At 37.8% G+C, this 21,291-nt stretch overlaps 1 protein-coding gene across 2 annotated transcripts in view; it reads right to left on the bottom strand.

The window, feature by feature from the left end:
* Positions 1-2,142: 2,142 nt before the first annotated feature.
* LOC150003082 (uncharacterized) overlaps positions 2,143-21,291 on the bottom strand; it is a 239,335-nt gene continuing 220,186 nt past the window's right edge. Inside the window, exon 4 of one of the 2 annotated variants that reach the window (XM_090285978.1) lies at positions 2,143-2,205. In XM_090285978.1, the coding sequence (XP_090142104.1) occupies positions 2,197-2,205 (9 nt within the window). In that variant the 3' untranslated portion in view covers positions 2,143-2,196. The remainder of the gene's footprint in view (positions 2,206-21,291) is intronic. The other variant, XR_016512743.1, reaches the window with a different exon arrangement.

Below are 21,291 nucleotides of genomic sequence, written 5' to 3'. Positions count from 1 at the left end.
CCTTCAGCTGCGAAGAGAGGGGGGGTCTGCTGCATGGGCAACAGCAGACCCTCCATATCACCCTGCCCAGGCTCTGTAGCTTCAGCTTCACGGGAGAGGACACTCCAGCGTCATCGCAAGATGTCGATTCAACACGGGAGGAGACAGATACCGTGTCACTCCCGAGTCGGACTGCACAGCCATTCTCGGCGGTGCAGATAGACTCTTAAGAAGCTACACCATCGTCTCTCGAGACGGACGGCTGCCAACGATATATATATATATATATATATATATATATATATATATATATATATATATATATATAAAACAAAAAAATGAACCATCACTCTTTTTCAAATAATAAAAATGGAATGGGATAGAAGAGAACGAATATGGGGTTGAACTGTACACTCAAAATAGAGTGATAACTTCTCATGGTGTCAGAATATGAAGCAGTATCCAGGATGGGGCCACTAGTGCCACCAGGGCAAAGCTGCTGCTCCCTTATTCCAGAATGGGGGATGGGGGAAAAAGTGTCAAATCCTCCAGATTTAGATTTAATAAATACACATTGAATATTATCCTCTGAGCTAGATACTGTGTGAATATAAAGAGAACAAAAATATTTTTACTCACACAATCTGGTATGGAAAATAAATAAAATATATGTACAAATAAATGCAAATAAGATAGGATGAAATATTTTAAAATTAAAAAATATGTATGTAATGGCAAGTAGCAGAATTGTGAGGTTTAATACATCTGAAGAGATTAGAAAAGTTTTTCTAGACAGACTTTCCTGGAATTGGTTTTGGAGGGTGAAAGGAGTTGGCAAAGAGACGGTGGGAAAGAGCATTTCCAACTGAGGGAGAGGCATGTACCAAAGAGCAGTGCAATGCAGGTGCTATATCAAGATGTCTGACAAACAACAGTCCCAACATCCAAGTCCTACCCCCAGATCCAAAAATGATAACATAGATAGTGTTATAGAAACTCTGTAACAGTGCTGGAAAACAAGATGGAGAATGCCAGGAAAATGAGTTGACTCTTCAGCACTTGGTACTGCCTAAAATTTTTTCTGTATGGTCTAAAAGAGGATTTAGGGAAAGAGACTTATGGGGATCTGGAGATTGGCATTAGTCATGGTGTCGTCTATGCAAAGATTGTTCAGAATCTGTAGACTAAATGTGTTTCCAAGAGTAAGTTGTCTTATCTTTGGTGGAAAAAAATCAAATATATATGCAAATTAATGTGTTAAGATCGGATGGAATGGTCCCAATGATGCTATGAGTGAAAATGACTGGCCTCTTGTCTTATCATGAGTATATGCACCTGAAGATGCTGATGTCAAACAATTTAAGAGTTTGTGTTGTCGGTCCTTGCTGGGTGGTTCAGTAGACTGAGTGCCGGACTGAAGACCAAAGGGTTGCCAGTTCAACTTCCAGTCAGGGCACATCCCTGGGTTGTGGGTCAGGTCTCCCGTTTGGGGCATGTGAGAGGTAACCAAAAGGTCAATGTTTATCTCTCACATCTATGTTTCTTTCCTTCTCTTTCTCTCTTATTTTCCCTCTCTCTAGAAATAAATACATAAAATCTAAAAAAAAAAAAAAAAAAGTTTGTGTTGTGGGACATGGCGTAGCACAATTTATTCATTTTGAGACTCATGGTTTGTCTCACTTTTCACAAGCAATACACCAAATTCAGCAGAGAAAATCTGTAACTGAAAGTTGGTTCATTTCCAAGAAGTAAAATTTAAATTCTCACAGGACAAGAAATCACTTCTGTGACACAGAATGGGCCATTACAAAAAAGAACCAAACAGAAACCTTTGAAATGTGAACCCAGGTCTTTGACATAGAGGATAAGCTGAATTGAGGAATAAATGCAAATACACACACACACACACACACACACACACACACTAATGAGTTAGAGGCAGAAATGAAAAAGCAGATGATGTGAAAGGTGTAATGTAGCCAAAGAAATGGTGTAAAATGTTTTTCCAGATCTAAAAAGACCAAAAATAGTTGTTGTTTCATGAGCATAAAACACAAGGAAAGAATATGGAGAAACATCTATACTTTAGGTGAAATTGGTGGACGCCAAGAGTGAGGAGTAATTCATAAAATCTAGAAAGAATAATGAAGTACTTACCTATAGAGAGAGCAAGAACCTGAAGACAATGTAGGCTATAATTCAAGGACTGACAGTGAATCAACAGATCTGAGAAAAAGATAAAACAAATGAGAAAAACATGTTTATTGTTTAAAAAAAATAACAATCCAGAGATAAAATTCTACTGTAGCTCTGTACCATAGAAATATCATGGAAATATAGTGTGGGCCATATCTGGAATTTTAAATGTTCTAGTTAACTACGTTTTTTAAAAAAAGTTTGTCTTGACTGGTGTGGCTTAATTTGTTGGACCTTCATTTGTAAACTGACCAAAAGATCACTGTTTTGATTCCCAGTCAGGGCATGTTTAGGTTGAAGTTTGGACCCAGATCTGGGCACCTTTGCAGGAGGTGTTAGAGAGGCAACCTATCAATGTTTCTCTCTCACATTGCTCTCTCTCTCTCTGTCTCTCCATCTCTCTCAAATCTATGAATATGTCCTCACATGAGGATAATAAAACTAATAATAATAATGAAAAATTTAACAATACATCTTACTTAAACCAACATATCTAAAATAGTACCTTTTGAACATATAGCAAATATTAAAAGATATCGAGGAGATATTTTATAACTTTACCTAAGTCTTTGAAATATGGCATACATTTTACATTTATAGCACTTCTTTATTTAGACTAGGCATATTTCAAATGCCCACTAGCCACACATTGCCAGTGGCTACTGTACTGGTCAACAGTTCTAGATTACCTCACCATGGTTGCAGGCATGGGAAGGAGAAGGGAGAAAATGAAGTCTTACTTGGGAGGGGAAATTAATTCTAGACATTAATAAAAATAAAACTGTAATACATTTAAACAGTAGAAATACTTATTATAATAATGACTAAGAGATATGATATAAAATGTATAATTTCTAAAACAATACAAAAATATAAAACAAAGAAAATTTGATAAATCCAGTAAGAGCTTTCATGCACTACAGCAAGCATTGTAAAAAGTAAATTTAAAGGTGAGATGGTGTGAATATGTCCAAATAAATCAGTAATCACAACTTGTGTGAAGGGATAAGATTCACCTGTTAAAAGACAACAGATGCTCAGATTGTATTTAAAAAAAAAAAAAAGACACCTGGCTATGTTCAATTTAAGACAAATACACACATTTGAAATAAAACAAAATAAAATACAAAAAATAAACAGAAAAAGCATTCAAAACAAATGGTAACTGGGAAAGCAGGTAGAACTAATGCCCCCAAAATAGAATTCACACTAAAATTTTTAAAAGAGCAATATTTTCTATCACTAAAAATATATGGGACTTCTAGCCAAGATGGGGGTGTAGACAGACATGCTGTGTCTCCCTCCAGAAGTAAGAAGGAATACAACTACCTCAAAACTAGAAACAACCAGAAGTTCCAGAAAATCAAACTGCATAGAAGTCCAACAAACGAAAATAAGAAGAAATATTCATCCATATAGGTAGGAGGGGTGGAGCTGGGGCAGAGAGGACATGGTGTGATGGTGGCAGCAGGCCAGCAGAAAGCACAGTTACACGTTTTAAAAAGTCAGGAGGGACACCTGGGGAGCATTCCCAGGTCCTCACCAGACCACACAGCTCACTCTCCCAGCAGCGGGGAAAATCAAACCTCATTGCTTTTGACTGTGCAAATCAGTGGGGGTTGGGGCGTAAGCAGAAACTGCTTGTCTCTCAGCAGAGTCCGCTTGTTTAAAGGGCCCCACAGTCCTAGATCATCTGCATACCCATCCACTCTGGGAACAACAGCCAGGGCAGTAGCTAGAGAGGCACCAGTTTCATACAGAAGTGGGAGAAGTGCCTGGAAAAGGGGCGAGTCCTGGGTAAGCGGTATTATTCCTTCTCAGACCCCTCCCCCACATACAACACCACAACATGGTGAAACAGGTCGCCCTGTACTGATGAATCCCTAAGGTTCTTCCCCTTACAACATAACAGGAGAAACAGCTCTACCTTAGACACAGAGGCAAACACACACAGGAGACTTCAGGACAAGATGGAGGCGTAGACTGACATGCTCCATCTCCCTCCACAACTAAGAAGGAATATAACTACCACAAAACCATAAATAACCAGAAGTTTCAGAAAATAAATGGAATTCCAATGTATGAAGTTATAAAGAAGTGGTACTCATCTGGATGAGTAGGAGGGGCAAAGCTGGGGCCGAGAGATCAAGCTGTGCTGGTGGGACAACAGTAAGCACAGACACCCATATTTAAGGGGAGGTGAGAAGTACATGGGGAGCACCCCCAGCTGCAGACTAGACCTGTCAGCTTGTGATTCCAACTCCGGGGAAGGCAGACCCCCATTGCCTTGGACTGTGAGGCCTGGAGAGGGTGGGGATGGAGGAGGAGACTCTCAGTCTCTCAGTGGAGAATGAACATCAGGAATCCATCTTGGACCCTCACCCCACACAAAATGCCACAATGTGGTGAGAAGGGTCACCTGGTAGTGACGAGTGCATGGAGCTTCGCCCCCCTATAGCATAGGAGGTGTGACAGCCTCGCCCAGGAAGAAAAGTTAAACACAAAACTGTCAAGATGGCACAGATCATGATAGAGATCCCAGTGACGCATCTGACCAGACAGCGAATATCTAATTAATGAAGCAGCAGATAGGGAATTTTTCTGAGGCACAGTTCAGAGCTTTGGTTATAAAAAAGCTTATAGACCTAACAGCGACCTTAAACAAGATGGAGAAGGAATGAAATCTAGTCCAGCTGAAACGAATGAAAACACATGTGAAGCTAATGGTGAGGGGAAAAAAAAAAACAAAACAGGGATCAAATCAACAAATCGGAATATAGGGAAGGAACAAACAATCAACCAGTGCAGAAAGAGGAAACGAGAAGTGAGGAAAATGGGCAGAGACTCAGAAACCTATAGGACAGCTATAAGCAGGCCAATATCTGAATCATAGGGTTGCCAGAGGGTGAAGAAGAAGAGCTAGAAATTGAAAAATTATGTGAAAAGATAATGAAACAGAACTTCCTTAACTTGGGGAAGGAAATAGACTTACAGGTCCAGGAAGCACAGAGAGTTCCAAAAACACTGGACCCAGGGAGAACTACACATTATAATCAAAATGTCAAAAATTAAGGAAAAAGAAAGTATCTCAAAAGCAGCAAGAGAGAAGAAGAGAATTATGTACAAAGGGGTCCCAATAAGACTATCAGCTGATTTATCAAAAGAAACTCTGCAGGCAAGAAGGGATTGGCAAGAAATATTCAAAGTAGTGAAAAGCAAAAACCTACAGCCATGATTATCCAGTACAGTTGTCGTTCAGAATGGAGGAGCAGAGAAAGTGCTTCCATGACAAAGTAAAAATGAAGGAGTTCATCAGATCCAAACCACTGTTATATGAAATGTTAAACAGACTGGTTTAGGAGAAAGAGGATCAAAACTATGAACATTAAAATGAAAACTATATCACAACAAACAACAGAAGCTAGGGAACTGAAACAAAGGCAAACTAAGCAGGCAATGAGAATGGGAAAAGAATTATAGTATGGGGAACATATTGGGGGGAGGTCAGCAGAAAGGGGGAAGGGGAAAAGGTAGAGAGATGGTATAGGAATGAAGAAGCATAGTAGGAGGGAGTGGAGTAGACAAGAAGATGTTGAGAAGAACTATATGCACAACCAATGGGCATGGACTAAGGAGGGGGAAACTGGAGGGAGGGGGGTCACTGGGTGGAAGGGAACAAAGGGAAAAGAAATTGGGACATCAGCATAATCAATAAAGCATATTAAAATATATTTTTTTATTTTTGAAACTATAGGTTCAAATAATATAAAACAAAAACTATAAAAAATAAATTTATAATTCTAAAAGTATAGGTAAGATATCTTAATACATTTTTCTTGGAATTTAATATAACAACTATGTAGAAATAATAAAGTAGATTTGAAAAATAAAGTTAATACAATTGATCTCAAAACTGGATTAATCTTTCTCACCGAAAGGCAGAAAATGCATATTTCTTTTTCTTAAATATTATAAATTGTGTAAGTCTCTAAACATGCAAAGTTGTAATCATTTTATCAGACCCATTAAGTCTACCCATCCTTCAGATGTTTGTCTCTCCCTCTGCACTCTGTGAAGTGGATCTTCATGAACCAGTACTCCCCTGCTTTCTAATTTCTGGGTGGATCTGCCCATGAGGAGGTCCAGTGTCAGGCTACAGGGAGAAGAGGGGGAGGTCAGGGTCTTTCCCCCATCTCTGACTGGCAACTCCTACCAAGTTACCTTCTCACAGAACTCTCCACTTCTGGACCTGAACTCAGCCCTTCCTCTCTCCCCTTCAGGCCTGAGTGTTACCATTGCTTTCTTGAGTAACGTTGATTAATACCACTGGTATTTTGTGGTTCTTGATTCATCAGTTCCTAAAACCAACAGACATCTGTTTTATTTGGGGAAGCAGGCCACTTTAAGGGAAACCTTAGTTATTATCACTTCTAAATACTTAATATGCATCTCAAAGAAAGAAAATTTTTTTGATATAATCACCACCATGCCATATAATTTTTAATAAAGTAAAAATATTTTAAATAATATAATAAAATTTTTCCTTAATAACATCCAATGTCATTTTCAAATTTCCATAATTATCCAAATATGCTATTTTACAATTTGTTTGTTTGAATCAGCATTTTAAAAAGTTTATTAATTATATGTATTTATTATAGATCTTAATCTCTTTTCATCTCATATTATCCTTCTTTTTTCCTATAGTATTGTCTTGTTGAAGTCACTAGGTCTATAGAGTGTCACAGTCTGAATTTACCTGACTTTGCTCTCTTGGTGTTCTTTAACCGATTCGCTAATCTCCACATAACCCATTGACTGAGGACTGCATACAAAGACCTCATTAAATGTATGTTACTTTTTAAATTACACCATCCCAAAACTTATGTAATATCCACTGTAATATTTTCATGGATTCAAAGGTCAATCAATGTGTTCAAGTGAAAGTTTATGCTTGGAAGTATAAGAGGCATTTGTAGCTTTTATATTTTATGTATTTTTAAGGAAGAAATGGATTCATGTTACCACATCAACATTTGAAAATTTGTAATGACAAAATACCCCCCTAAATAAAATTAAGACAAATGACACACAAGGAGAAAATATTTTCAAAATACAGAGCAAACTAATTATCTGAGGCATAAATAACTACAAATAAACCAGCCCTGGCTGGTTTAGCTCAGTGGATGGAGCGTCGGCCTGCGAGCTAAGTGTCGCTGGTTCGATCTTCCAGTCAGGGTACATCAGAGAAGGAAAACTCTGACACACAAAAAAAAAAAAAAAAAACCTCCGCTGCCTTGCAGCATACCTCTTCAGGGGAAAGGCTAAGGGAGTGAACCCCGACAGAAAATCCGAGCCGGAGTCCCTAAGGCGGTTTGATGTTGTAGTCAACACCGGCAACTCCTGCGGCGCACCTGAACCCAAGCTGCATCGACTCTGTCTTTCCCTTGGACCCTTCAGCTGCGAAGAGAGGGGGGGTCTGCTGCATGGGCAACAGCAGACCCTCCATATCACCCTGCCCAGGCTCTGTAGCTTCAGCTTCACGGGAGAGGACACTCCAGCGTCATCGCAAGATGTCGATTCAACACGGGAGGAGACAGATACCGTGTCACTCCCGAGTCGGACTGCACAGCCATTCTCGGCGGTGCAGATAGACTCTTAAGAAGCTACACCATCGTCTCTCGAGACGAACGGCTGCCGACGACGAAATAACTACAAAGAAAGAAAAGAAAGCCACAACTAATGACTAGCAACTAAAAATAAAAACAACTAATAGAAATATAAGCAAAGGATTCCAACATGATAGTCAAAGAAAAAGAATAAATGATTGTCAAGGAAAGTATGAAATGGTGTCATTTCAGTAATAATGAGGGAGTAAATTAAAATTCAAAGATAACATTTTACCTTATTAAATTGGTAAATTTTAATAGTTCACTTATTTAACATTCACCCATTTCTCCAACAAATATTTTTATGTTTCAAAGTGTTCTATTTTCGATACACTTCCATTACTGAGCAGATAGTAGTCAACAAATAAGTAAATAAATATAAGAATAACAATATCAGATAATGACATCTTTACAAATAAACAACATTATTTAGTAGCCTGGAGTGAGGATTAGATGAACTATACAGGAAAGGCCTCACAGGATGAAATATGTTGGGGTTTGTGCAGGGTGAGCAGAACTTTTCAGAGTGAAGAGCTTGGTAAAGATCCAAAGACTAGAACAAATCCTCCATTTTGGAGCAGTAAGAGGCCAGTGTACCCAGAGCACTATGAATAAATAGTGCAATGTGTACCGAATTACATGATACCAGAATTTATATAATATACCTAGTTATCAAGAGCAGAACAGAAGTGAAGTTCAACAGTAGAATGGGAAAAGACCAGTTAAGAATCAAAACAGTCATTTTAAGAAGGTTAGATTTGATGCAAAATATTGTAGGAATATCTGCAAACATTGTAAGAGATGAGAGCTGTGATCTAATTTTTTAAAAATTTATTCTGGGACTATGTAAAGAAGATATTGAAGGTGGAAGAAGAATGGAAGTAGGGAAACCAGTTAGGAGCTGGTCATATTTTGGAGGTAGAACCTCAGAGAGTCTCACCAATGAGATGGATAAATGAGAGGAAATGTGGAACCAAAGATGTCTTCACGTTCTGATTTGAGTAACTAGGTGAATAGTGGCCTCTCTGACTAAACTAAGGAAAAGGTTGTGGGGAGGAAACAGTGCTCCTTGGAGCAGTTTGAACATGACTGCTGGCTGATGGAGCTACTAAAGGCATCAGCAAGGGAGGAAAATAATCAGATTGCCATTTTCGAAGAATGACTTAATGAAGGACAGTCTTGGAGGTGAATGTAGGGGCTCTTAATGTGTCCATGTGACTCAATAGCTAAGGTCATGGGAAGGGTGAAGAGAGTACAGTTTTCAGAGAAAAGAGTAAATGTAGGGTAAACCAGGCTGCTGTGTCAGAAGACAAAAGAAGCTTCCTTTACCTTTACCTAAGGATGGTAAAAGAGCCCATCCTTAGCACTGGCTTGGAGACACATAGGTGAGTCTCAGTCAGCTAAGCCCAGTCATTTGTTACTAACATTAAAATAGCAACATTTATAAAGAACATGCATTGGGGATATTCGAGCACACAAGTATTCAACCAATATTACTGAACTGAATAGAGGTCTATATTCATTTCCATTCTTTTTTAGCATTATTAAAATAATATTTTTTAATGGACTGATGTGTTTTCTTTTTTACAATTCTATCCTAAACTTCTATCTTGAGAACTACTTAATTTTCTTTTGTTCTAATAAGTGGATGAATGAAGCTCAGATTAACTGTCATTTCCCTCTATAATTATTTATTATTAGAAACATATTTCAAAAGAATCATACTTAATCAATGCTGAATATCAACTTTAAAAACTATTAATTCAACAGATCCAAATAAATTTCCAACTAAGAAAAACTGAAGTGATTTTATAATGTGTCTCAATATTGACCTTTGTTTTTCACACTTTGAGTGTTTCAATAGCAAGATAAGAAAATAGAAACCAGGAATTAAAATCCCAGTGTTGTGACCATTTTACACTATTACCTGTGTAATGGTACAGGTGGACATGGAAATAGGGAGCAACAGTTAATCTGCCTAATAACACCTCTCCTTTGTTATATCTCAGTTGGAGAAATTTCCATCTTAGTATCTATCAACAATGAATATTTTCTTTTCCTCATTGTACAATTATACAATATTCTGTTTTCACTCTAATTTGTATTCTAACTAGACCAAATATGGGGTATTACAGCTCTTAGTGATATACTACATAACCCATAGTGTCGCATAATCCTCAGATAAAGGGTTAGCCAAATACTGAAATACTGTTAGTGTGGTTTTCCTTTATAACCAGAAAAGATGTTTGAAAGGCGTTGTATCATTTATTGAACTTGCATCCCTAACTTTACACCTCCTGGGTATGAGATGATTTCTACAGCAGTATTTCTCCATGTGTTATTCTAAGATCAGATATACCAGAATCACTTGGAGTTTGATTTCTGTAAAATTTCCAGTTCCTAAAATAAGTCATTGTTCCTTTGCCTCTCTGATAGTTAGTTATAGGTTACAGCATTTTTCAAACTTGTTTTGCTTGCTTTAACCCAGAATCTCATATGACCAGTATATATATTTTCTCTAATACCTTCCACATCTTGTGCATTCTGTGAAGCACACTTTTACCAAAATAAATAAGATATAGATAAGGAATATCCATATCTTTAGTAAGCATGGCTGATTCAAATAAAAGGTCATAACTTTACTTATTTGGCTTTCTAAACTATAAGAACCAATCATTAACCCATTGATAGAAACCAATTCTTTACAAGGATGTTGTTGCAAGTTTGCTGATACTCATGATTGAATCTAACTCCTGAAAAAACATGAGGATCAAAAGAGAGAAATCATTTTCTAGAAAAAGGAAATAAGTGTACATAAAGACTCAAGCATAGTCAAAGCTGCCTTTCTGTCACAATAATAAAGTTATATTAGAAAGGACAAGTTAAAAAAAGAAAAGAAAGGGAAAGATAACAGGAATAAACATATTAATAAAAATTATCCAGAATAATGAATTTTTTTAGTAATCTTGTCTAACTCACACTTTAAAGATGAGGCTAAGAGCAAACAAAACAAGTGGCATTCCTGGGACTGGGACCCAAGTGTCCTAATTTCTAGCCCAATATTTTTCCCATGCAAAGATTTTTCTCCTTTGTACTTTGAGTAATAGTGACCCTGGTTCAAAAAGAAAGGCTTTGATATCAGAATAAAGCAGTGAACCTGACCTCAAAGAGAGCCTCAAGAACAAAGAGGAATGGGTGAAAGAAATAAGGATGTAACTAAGGCAGGTAGCTTGATTTGTGTCTGGTTGAAGACACTGCTGCTGCCCCAGCCACCTAGGTCCTTACCAGATCAGTGAATGCCCCTCCACTCCCAACTGCCAACCCCTGAATCCCTTTGAAGACTTTGGTTGCTGGAGTCAGCCCTTCCCACAGGTGCTACTGGCTGGAATAGCTAAGGAATTAATATCTCTAGGAGCAGTGCTTGACCAAACACTGAGAAAGGAAAAGGATAAACATTGCAGCTCTCTAGTCCCTGGTTGGAGTTGACCCTGAGACAAGTTTCAACACTGGCACGTGGAAGTCACCGGGAGGATTAATCTCCTTTGCCTGTACCAGTGACTGGTTTGATGAGTCACCCTTTACAAACTACCTTCCTGTCTCACTTTCCCCACTTCCTGAGTTGTATTTCCTGGGACCACAACCTAAATAAATTACTTGCACTTAAATCTTTGATTTTGAACTGATTTCTTGGGGAACCTAAGTCAGACAATGGGGCTTGACACACATGTCTCCTTAGATTTGCACTGAGTAGGGTTAGCAGCAAGAGCTGGGAACTATGAAGGCCTGAGTTTTTGTGGACTGTTCTCTGGCTCATGAGTTTTCTGAGTTCCAGTTGGGTGAGCGTGATCTACTTCTGCATCCCTTCCAACTTGGCACATCCACTGTCAGTAGCAGAGAGCACTGGGGTAAACATGACATTTTCCTCATGCTCACTCAGCAAGACAGGGAGTTCATTAAATTTGGTATAAATCTTTGCCTTTAAGTGCCAGCTGGTGATTTATTTTCTCCTGTTTAGATTTTTTAGAAAGTTGGTGCCAACCTCTGAAATCCAATCCAAAACCCCAAGCAAAGTCTTGTTGATAAATCAACAAAAGCCCTGTTTGCACAATGCAAGCCAAATGTAAATCCCTTATCTTTGAGAGCTAGTTTCATGATCATTTTTCAATGTTATGAAAGGGGCCATGTCAAAGCATCTTACTAATTCTCACCTTGGCTACTGAAAAGTATCCTCTGGCTGTCTTTCTTCAGAGAAAATCCACAGATAAATAAAACTTCTGAAGGAGCACAAAGGTGGCAAACAGATCTGAGGGGAAATAAAAATTGCTTTAGGATGCAATTGGCAGGCATATTCCCCTCTTACCTCTACATTTGGGCAGGACAGTACCTCACTGTGTCTTTCTTCACCTATTAAGGGACTTTAACATGGCCTTTACACAGAATCTTATAGAAACCTACACAACATTGCTAAGAAATTAACTTCTGGTTATTAGCTGAGACTTGGACATGCTGCTGAATACATCTGACCTATTTCCTTATTTTCAGATTGCTAAAAGAATTAAATTATTTGTTCATTTATGCAAGAAATACTTATTAAGCATATACTTCTGAATCTAGGTTTTCCTCACTTTTTGATATGACAACAATTGGAAAATACACACTCTTTGCCATACAGAGCTATAGTTGCAATTTAAGGATTGCTTATTTGCCAGGGATTCCAAATTGAGCTAATCTTGGTAAAATACAGTTGAACTAAACCATTATGGCCAATGGAAAGAAGGTGACTGGCAATGAAACAGTGAAAACAAAGACACAGAGAAAAAATAGAGTTGATAATGTTGGTATGAGCCAAACCTACCTGGTCTCAAAGCCTGGGATACAAAGAGCTTTTGGAAACCATTAAAGGGTATTAGAAAAGGAAATGAGTGTCATGAGAATAAATTTGGGGGCAAGAAGAGAATGGATAAGAGAAGAAATAATAACATAAGGCACCTGGATCAGTGTGGCACAGGATAGGATTTGACAAATATAAATTTTTGTCACTCTGCTTTACCTCCTAGTCAGAAACAAGAGTTATCACCCTACCCTCAATCACCTCCTCTAAGGTAATATTACCTGGTAACTGTTAAGCTGTTACCTAACTCCATGATCCAATTATCCTCTAGGGGCAAAGATCATTGTTTCTTTGGCAGGAGGAAATTGGGAATTAAATTTTATGAGCTAACAGAGAAAAGGCTTATGTTTGACAAGAATCATCATAAAATTGTTGTACATTGTGTATCAATGCACATAGTAAAACACAAAAGAGGCTATGAGATTTAGAAGTCACATTATATGATCAAAGATAGATCAATGGTTGGGAGCGTGTGAAAGATATGCCTTCCTAAATATAAGGTGTGTGTACTTGAAAATTCCTTGGGAAATAATTAAATTATTTTTTCATAAATTAAATAAGTATTTGAAATGATAATGACAGTTAATTGGGTATAGGTACTGTTCATTAAATTTTTTCATTTAGGTAAAACATAGTTTTTAATTATTAGACAGCTGGGAAAATATTTGCATATGTAGATCTATAAATATAAAAGCATCTAAAAAATTAAATATAATTGAACAAAGATATTTCTGTTGAGCATATATCATTAAAATATATAAAAGGTGGACAAAGACAAACACAAAGTATGTCACCATCAAAGACTTTCAAGGACACCAGGAGATTAAATAATATTGATACTTTCAAAGACAAAAATTCTAAGGACTCCCAAAAGTCTTTATTTTGCTGTATTTAGATTAGATAAATCTAATAGTCTATCAAGAAGAATAACCTTACAATTAGAAATATAAAAGAAAATCAAAATCCAAAATTGAAAGAGTTCTAAGAAATTATCCAGACTTTGAAATGAAAACTGAGAGAACAGGCAGAGCTAATTTTGGTAACTAAAAAAAGTCAAACACCAATCATGAGAATTGTCAGAAGTCTAGAAAGAAGCAAATGTTGCCCACATTTTTAAAAGCCTTATTAGGCTGTATTCCAGAAATGATAAACAAAAAGATTTAAGCTGGTCCCTAGAAAAAATTCTAGAATGAAAATTTAAACATGATTTCTGAGCTCTTAATAAGAAGTGAACATCAGGAACCAAAATATGTTCACTGAAAACAAGTCGTCCCCATGGCTGTTGATTTCTCATTGTGTTACCAAAGAGAGAGATCAGGACCACACAACAGAGCCACTTGGGTTGACTGCCTGGAGACAGGGACAATCATCTATTAAAAGAGTATTATGCTCAATACCGCTAAATCAGAAAGGTTCATTGAAGATGGAAAATAAAGATGAATCCCTCAATGCACTATATCACATTCAGACTCTCCATCTGATTTTGGATTCAGGTTTTCATTCATTTGAATGTGAGTGAACAAACCCACTTGTAAAGTTCTTTATGCAAATTAGATTATAGAGTTGCTAACCTGTGAGATGTGAGACAGATGCATTTCCTATCATTATTCTTATTAATATTTAATGCTATCATTTCTAATGGGTGAACAATATTACTGTCATTTTATGGATGAAGATAAAGCTTTAGTGACTTGTAAGAAAGCAATTGTGTTTGGAATTAGCTAAGTGATAATTATTGTATAGTCCTAGACTGATATGACAAGAGAATAAAGCTGAAGTTCTATGATGGGCATTGAGGAAAGCATTTATTCTTTTGGTAGAGTTTTAGCTTGGCCAGAATACTGGCCAGTTTTGCTTTAACATGGACATGGGGCCTGCATTCTTATCCCTCATGCTCCATTCCAACATGGCCTCAGGGAAGCTGTGCACAGGAGAGCCCTTACATCATCTGTACTATATGTACACTTGGTCAGGCTGTGTAAACTTTGACATGTGTGTGTCAATCATTCTCATATTTGCAGATGGCTTTATCAGAGCATGATTAGCTTCCAGAACAAATTTGAGCAAAAAAAAACATTACCTACAGTATGTAAGCCAACAGACCAGCTAGTTTTTAGATTTGTCTATTTACATGGGCACTGGATGTTTTGCTAAGGCTCTCTAAAACTGATGGTAAGTGAACAATGCCAGTGTGTTAGTGGAAGCTGATGAGTTGTAAAGGTTTTATAAACAACCAGGAAGGATTTGGCCATAGCCTTTCTAGTAATGTTTGTTAATCTCCCTGAGCAAGTGTGCACCAAACTCAATGTAAATACTCTAGAATTTAGAGGTGTCAGTAGTGTAACTTTTACTGTTTGTAAAATCATTCTTTGATATCATCAGTAAGTTTACTGAATATCCCATGGCCAAATATAATAAAACCTTAAGTAAGTGCTTGCCGAGAAATAGGGGAAACATGTTTTATTTTTACCCCACTGCATGTTTGTTAAAGGATCACCATCGAGTAATAAAGTGGTGACTGTGCCTGTGTTTAGATTTCTGTCTGGCTTCTGGAAATGCTAGTTACTTATATTCCACTCTAAAAAGGAGAAGTGTCTATTTAAAATTATTAGATGGCTTAGTTCATGTATTTTGTTGAAAAAATTTACTGTAGACCTTCCAGAGAACATCTCTATTGTCCCCAAATTATCACCATCTAAGACAAAGTTTCTTCAAGATTTACATGAAGTAGAACTGAAGTTGTGGATTTAGGCAGTAATACCTGTGTTCTGGTATAGAAATTTCCTTGTATACACCTGTTTGTGGGAATGATTGTGCTTTTGAATGATGTCGAATATTGTCTGATGAGGATTCCTCTTATTTTAACTGAGCACCCTGGGGAACCACTAGAGGGCCTATTTATTTGCAAGCATTTTCTGGTCAAGGAAGAAAATTCCTTTTGAATGTGTGAGAAAAACCTTTGAAAACATTTCCCCCTTTCTTTTTCTTTTTCTTTTGGTAAAGAACCTTACTTACCACTACCTGAAACTGCTTCCTCCCCATTGTTGATAGCTACTAAAACTGGAAATCTGCAGGGCCCTGGGGTGCATCAAATAAGACCGGCTCCTCTGGCCACAGTATTGATGGATGGCAGAGGAAATAAAGCTGCAGTGACATTTTAAATAGGAATTTGTGAACCACAGATATGATCATGATGGTGCAGCATAGCAGCACATAAAATCAATACAAATAACCCAAACCTTAATACCTTGATCCAGGGAAGAGTCTAGCTTTATCAGACACTGGGGAGGGGAGCAGCCCAAGACTACCTGGTCTAGGCATGCTATTGACTTGCTTGAAGAGGCATTAAGCCAACTACAATTATGAGGTGATTTTTTTGAGACAGTTCTTTCCCCATGACTTTCTGGAGAAGTATGTACATGAGTAAAAAGTAATTTGGAAAAGCATCCTTCCAGTGACATTGATCATGCCATATTGTCACTGCAAACACTAATATTTATGTTTATCTCTCCACATTTTACAAGTTGTCTTTGTTTTTGAATGTGCTAAAATAATCTGAAGACATGCACTGTCTTCCTCTGTGAGGATTCTAAATGCTGGGCAAGCACCTTTTGTTTTGTGAGCTGATAATTATGCTTTCATTGTTCATTACAGGAAAGATGTCATGTTCTCTTCTTTGTGGCTTAAAACTCTTATGAGCATACCTAAGTTTGTGCTGCTAGCCATACAAATCAATGGGAGCTAAGATCCAGCTTTAAAAAAGGCTGGTATTCTATTGATTACAATATTAAATTTTCCTTCTTTGCATGATCATGCTTAAAAGAAAGGGCTAAGAAAACCTGTGGCCAACTTTGGAACAGGTGTTTTTAAAGAATTTTTTTTTTCATTTCTTGTTTTACTTATTCTTGTTATGTTATAGCAACGAATGACTTCATTTTCAAACATGTGACAACTCAGAGTTAACAATCTTTTGGAGTTTATAAGCTGTATGAGAAATATGAGGGAGAGTACAATTTTTTCAAGCATGCCTTTCAGTCATTTTTTATGTGTGCAGCCCTTGGTAGATTCTATTTGGATGGAATTAAAAGACCCAGTAAGCACTAGACCTATGAGTGTGTAAACTACTCCTGATGTCAGGATGGAAAACTGAATGTTTGCTGAAATCACTCAATCGCTTGTTTTTAGCTGGATATCTGAGGAACCAAGTAGCCTCATTTATAATAAGGAAAGGCTTGTCTTACTGAAGGAGGGCAGTCTTTAAATAACAGGGTACTACATTTCTCACAAAATAGAAAAAAATGAAATGATGAAAATTTATTTTCTTACTCATATTATTCAATGCTTGTGAGGAAAGCAAATAACTGGCTTTTCTAGGCCTGTGTGATTAGGTGAAATGATAAATTCTTCTGTTATTAATTATTTACCTTTTTAAAAGAGCAACCCTCTGCTTTTTAATTTTGTGGGATGTGGGATGTGTGGGCGCAAGAGGCATCTGTCTATAACACTGTCTCACTGAACTGTGAGGAATGGAAGACAAATGGTACACATATTTGAAGATGGCTTGGTCTTAGGGCCAAGTGCACCCCAGCCCTGGTCTGAATTGGAATTTCTCCCATCGTCCTCTGTCCCAGACAATCCAGGTGCAAATGTTCTAAGCCTGAGAGTTCTCAGGAGACAGAGCCTCTGGATTCTGAAACCTGCTGGTCCTGTGCAAAGGTGTGTGTGAACCCGGGGTACTTCAAGGTAAAATGCCAGAAATGTTTATGTGTGTACCGAGAACTCTGCCTGTTTGTAGGTTCTTAGTAGAAAGGTGTCTAACATTGATTTTTTGAGACTAAAATTGTTTGAATTTTCTATCCCAACTTTAAGCTACCTTACAGAGGGCTAATTTCTTTTTTGTGCTATTTGTGCATTCATTACAATTTTTGTATTAACACATTTTTTATTTTCATTTTTTAAATATATTTAATTGATTATGCTGTTACAGTTGTTTCAATTTTCCACCTTAGCCCTCATCCACCCAGTACAACTGCATTCCCTCGACAATCCCCCTCCTTAGTTCATGTCCATGAGTCATGCGTATAAGTTCTTGGGCTACTCCATTTCCTATACTGTTCTTAACATTCACCATCTATTCTGTACCTAGCAAGATGTCATTCTTAATCCATGTAGTTTTTTCCCCATTCTCCCTCTTCCCCCTCCCAATGGATAATTCCGGAAATGATCTCTGTATCTATTATTCTGTTTCTGTTTTGCTAGTTTGCTTAGTTTGATTTTTAGATTCAATTGTTGACAGCTGTGAATGCATTGCCACTTTTTTTTTCTTAAATAGGTCCCTTTAACATTTCATATAATAATGGTTTGGTGGTGATGAACTCCTTTAGCTTTACCTTTTCTGGGAGGCACTTTATCTGCCCTTTCATTCTAAATGATAGCTCTGCTGGATAGAATAATCTAAGTTGTAGGTTTTTGCTTTTCATCACTTTGAATACCTCTTGCTAGTCCCTTCTAGCCTTCAAAGTTTCTTTTGAGAAGTCAGCTGACAGTCTGTCTATGGGAACTCCTTTGTAGGTAACTCTCTTCTTTCTCTTTCTGCTTGTAAGATTCTCTCTTTATCTTTAACCTTTGGCACTTTAATTACGATGTGTATTGGTGTGGTCCTCTTTGCACAACTTGTTTGGGACTATCTGTGCTTCCTGAAGTTGTATGTCTATTTCCTTCACAAAATTAGGGAAGTTTTCTTTCATTATTTTTTTCAAATAAATTTTCAATTTCTTGCTCTTTTTCCTCTCTTCTATGATTCAAATGTTGGTACATTTGAAGTTGTTCCAGAGGCTATTCAACCTATCCTCATTTCTTTTCTTTTTGTTGTTGTTGGGGGAGGAATTCTTTTTTACTTTTTGCTGTTCAGATTGAATTTTTTTCCTTGCTTATGTTCCAAAAAATTGATTTGATTCTCAGCTTCAACCACTCCACTGTGGATTTCCTATAAATTTTTCTTCATTTCACCTGGTGTAAACTTCACTTCTGCCTGGGTCTTCTTTATGCTGTTGAAGTACCCAATGAGTTCCTTGAGCATCCTAATAACGAGCGTTTTGAATTCTGCATCTGCAAGATTGCTTATCTCCATTTTGTCTAGTTCTTTTCCTGGAGTTTTGTTCTGTTCTTTCACTTGGGCCATGTTTCTTTGTCTCCTCATTTTGGCAGCCTCCCTGTGTTTGAACCTAAGTATCAGGTAAACCTGCTTTGACTCCCTTTCTCAGTAGCATGGCCTAATGTAGAAAACAGCACCTGTAAGGTAGATGGGGCAGAGCTTTAGGTAATTGCCAGGGCAGGGAAACCTATGTGAACCAGGTTGATGGAGTCTCAGATGTAACTGAAATCAGTTACAGAGTTTTCCCCAGGGGCCTAGAAGGGCTGTCAACAGGAAAATTATCCTCAGAAAGACTGTAGGGCAGTGCTATGCTCTCCAATTCAGATTCGCTTAACTTTGTTGTTGCTATCTTAGTAACCATCTGAGTTCCTCAAGCCCACAGCCACTGGGCTTCTTCATTTACCAGGAATCGTTTGTGATATGGGTCTCCTGAGTCCCTCCAGGAGATGCCCATGTATTCTAGGATAGCAAGTAGCCATTCCTGCATGTGGTCCTTTGATAGCTTCCAGTTCCAACAAACATATCTAAGTAGATCTCCAAGGCTTACACCAACCTGCAGGGCAGGTCTGAGTTCCAGAAAATTGTTTGTGCAGACACCCCACCTTTGTCTCCCCACGTGGGACAACTCTGAGATCCTCAGCAAGTTAGATAGTCATCATACCTGAGGATGACAAACCTGTTGGCCTCCTTCCCTTCCCTGTCTCAGTTACCCCTCCCTCTCCTGGGCCTTCTTAGCATCACCTCCAAAATAAATGTCCTTTCCTTATATCCTTGTTTCAGAGTCCACTTTTAGAGACAACAAAAGCCAGGCATTCCTAAAGTGCTAGTTAACATTCATTCATAAGGACTCTAAAACTTATAAGTTATGTCTAAGTTATATCCTTGATGTCCTCCCCCCTTCCCCCTCCCACAACAGACAGGTTTGGGTCAGGAATCTTTTCCACAGGTTTTCTCAACACATAAAAGATGCTTGATGCTGTTCATTAATAAGTTAAAATCATGTATCTCTAGATAACCAGAAAATGCAAGGAGTAAGACCTGAGACCACACCCACATCTCCTGCAGAAGCTTCTCTCCAGCTCCAACTGCCCTGGCCTCACCTTCAGTTTGGGATGGTCCATCTTCTAGAGGATATATTGATTAGTGCTCTTTGAGGACAGTCCTATTGACAATTTGACTCTTCTCAGATTTAGGCCAACCTCCATTTCTCAATATTAGCTGTTTTACTGATAAATATGTGTTGGGAGATGGTATAAAATATTAAAAGAGATCATTTCCCAAACAACAGTAGACACATGAACCCACACACACAACAGAGAGTGAAATCCAACCTTTAATAGTTAAATCTTGTGTTTCAGTATTTGGCCTTGTTCATGATGAAGATAGGCACCCACCCCCCCACCCCCACCCCCACCCGCAAGTGATTTCTACTGACAAAGATGCCTCCGCAAGTATAATTATCCAAGCAATGCAGCACTAAGTCACATTTCTACAATTTAAAGAACAAAGGTACTTAAAATAGATCCTCATTCGTCTGAACTTGAAATTATTTCACCTGGAAACAAAGCAGATTAATTTCTTGGCCTGAACCCAAAGTAAATGGACTTATGTTCATTTCATTTTAAGGTAAATATGTCTCTTGCAAATCTGCACTAGCTCAATGTTAGCCAAGAGCTGATAAGTCATTTAGAGATTCATAGTTATTTTCAGAACACATCTCTACCTGGAGGTCCATCTACTGAATAGTGGAAGCATATTTCTCAGAAACTAAAACCATACAAACACAGATTTATTTCCTGCAATCAAACCAGAGCAACAACAACAACAAAGATTCTGCAATAAAAATTTGAGGTGCAACTTCTGGGATCTTTGGAAAAAGAAAGATGCTCTGACGGCCATGTTGCTCAACGCCATTGGAAAAGTACTGTTAGGCCTCTGCTAAATGTGGAAGGGAATTTACAATACTCTAGGAGGGGAAAATAACTGGAAAATTCATTTGCCAAATCCTCCCAATGAACAGAAGAACTCTACACTGAGTTTTACATTTACATGAAGAAGTGAGGTCAAGATAACAGAGGCTAGTGTGCCCAGGTTAGTTTCTTTTCTATGGCACATGGATGCATGAAATGAGATGCCAGTATTCTGAGGCAGGTCAAATGGGCTGTTAGTAAGTTTCTTTTTCTTTAACTTTATGATGCTACTTCAGGCAAATTTCAATAGCGGAGTTGGTAACTGAACTTGCAGCACTGTTGAGCACATATATCCACACTGTCATGAACGTTGGGAAGCAATAGCCCAAAGACAAAAGTGAGAAAAACTGTAAAGGAAGGGAATGGGACTATAGTAATAGTCTCCATTGTGTGACATAGGTCCAGGCAAAAGCTGGAGACTGTTGTAAATAA

This window comes from Furipterus horrens, unplaced genomic scaffold (assembly GCF_987537825.1).
Source record: "Furipterus horrens unplaced genomic scaffold, mFurHor1.1.pri manual_scaffold_8, whole genome shotgun sequence".
Classification (NCBI taxonomy): Eukaryota; Metazoa; Chordata; class Mammalia; order Chiroptera; family Furipteridae; genus Furipterus; species Furipterus horrens.
Note: the sequence above shows the minus strand (reverse complement) of the source record. Positions and strands in the feature narration are given on the sequence as shown.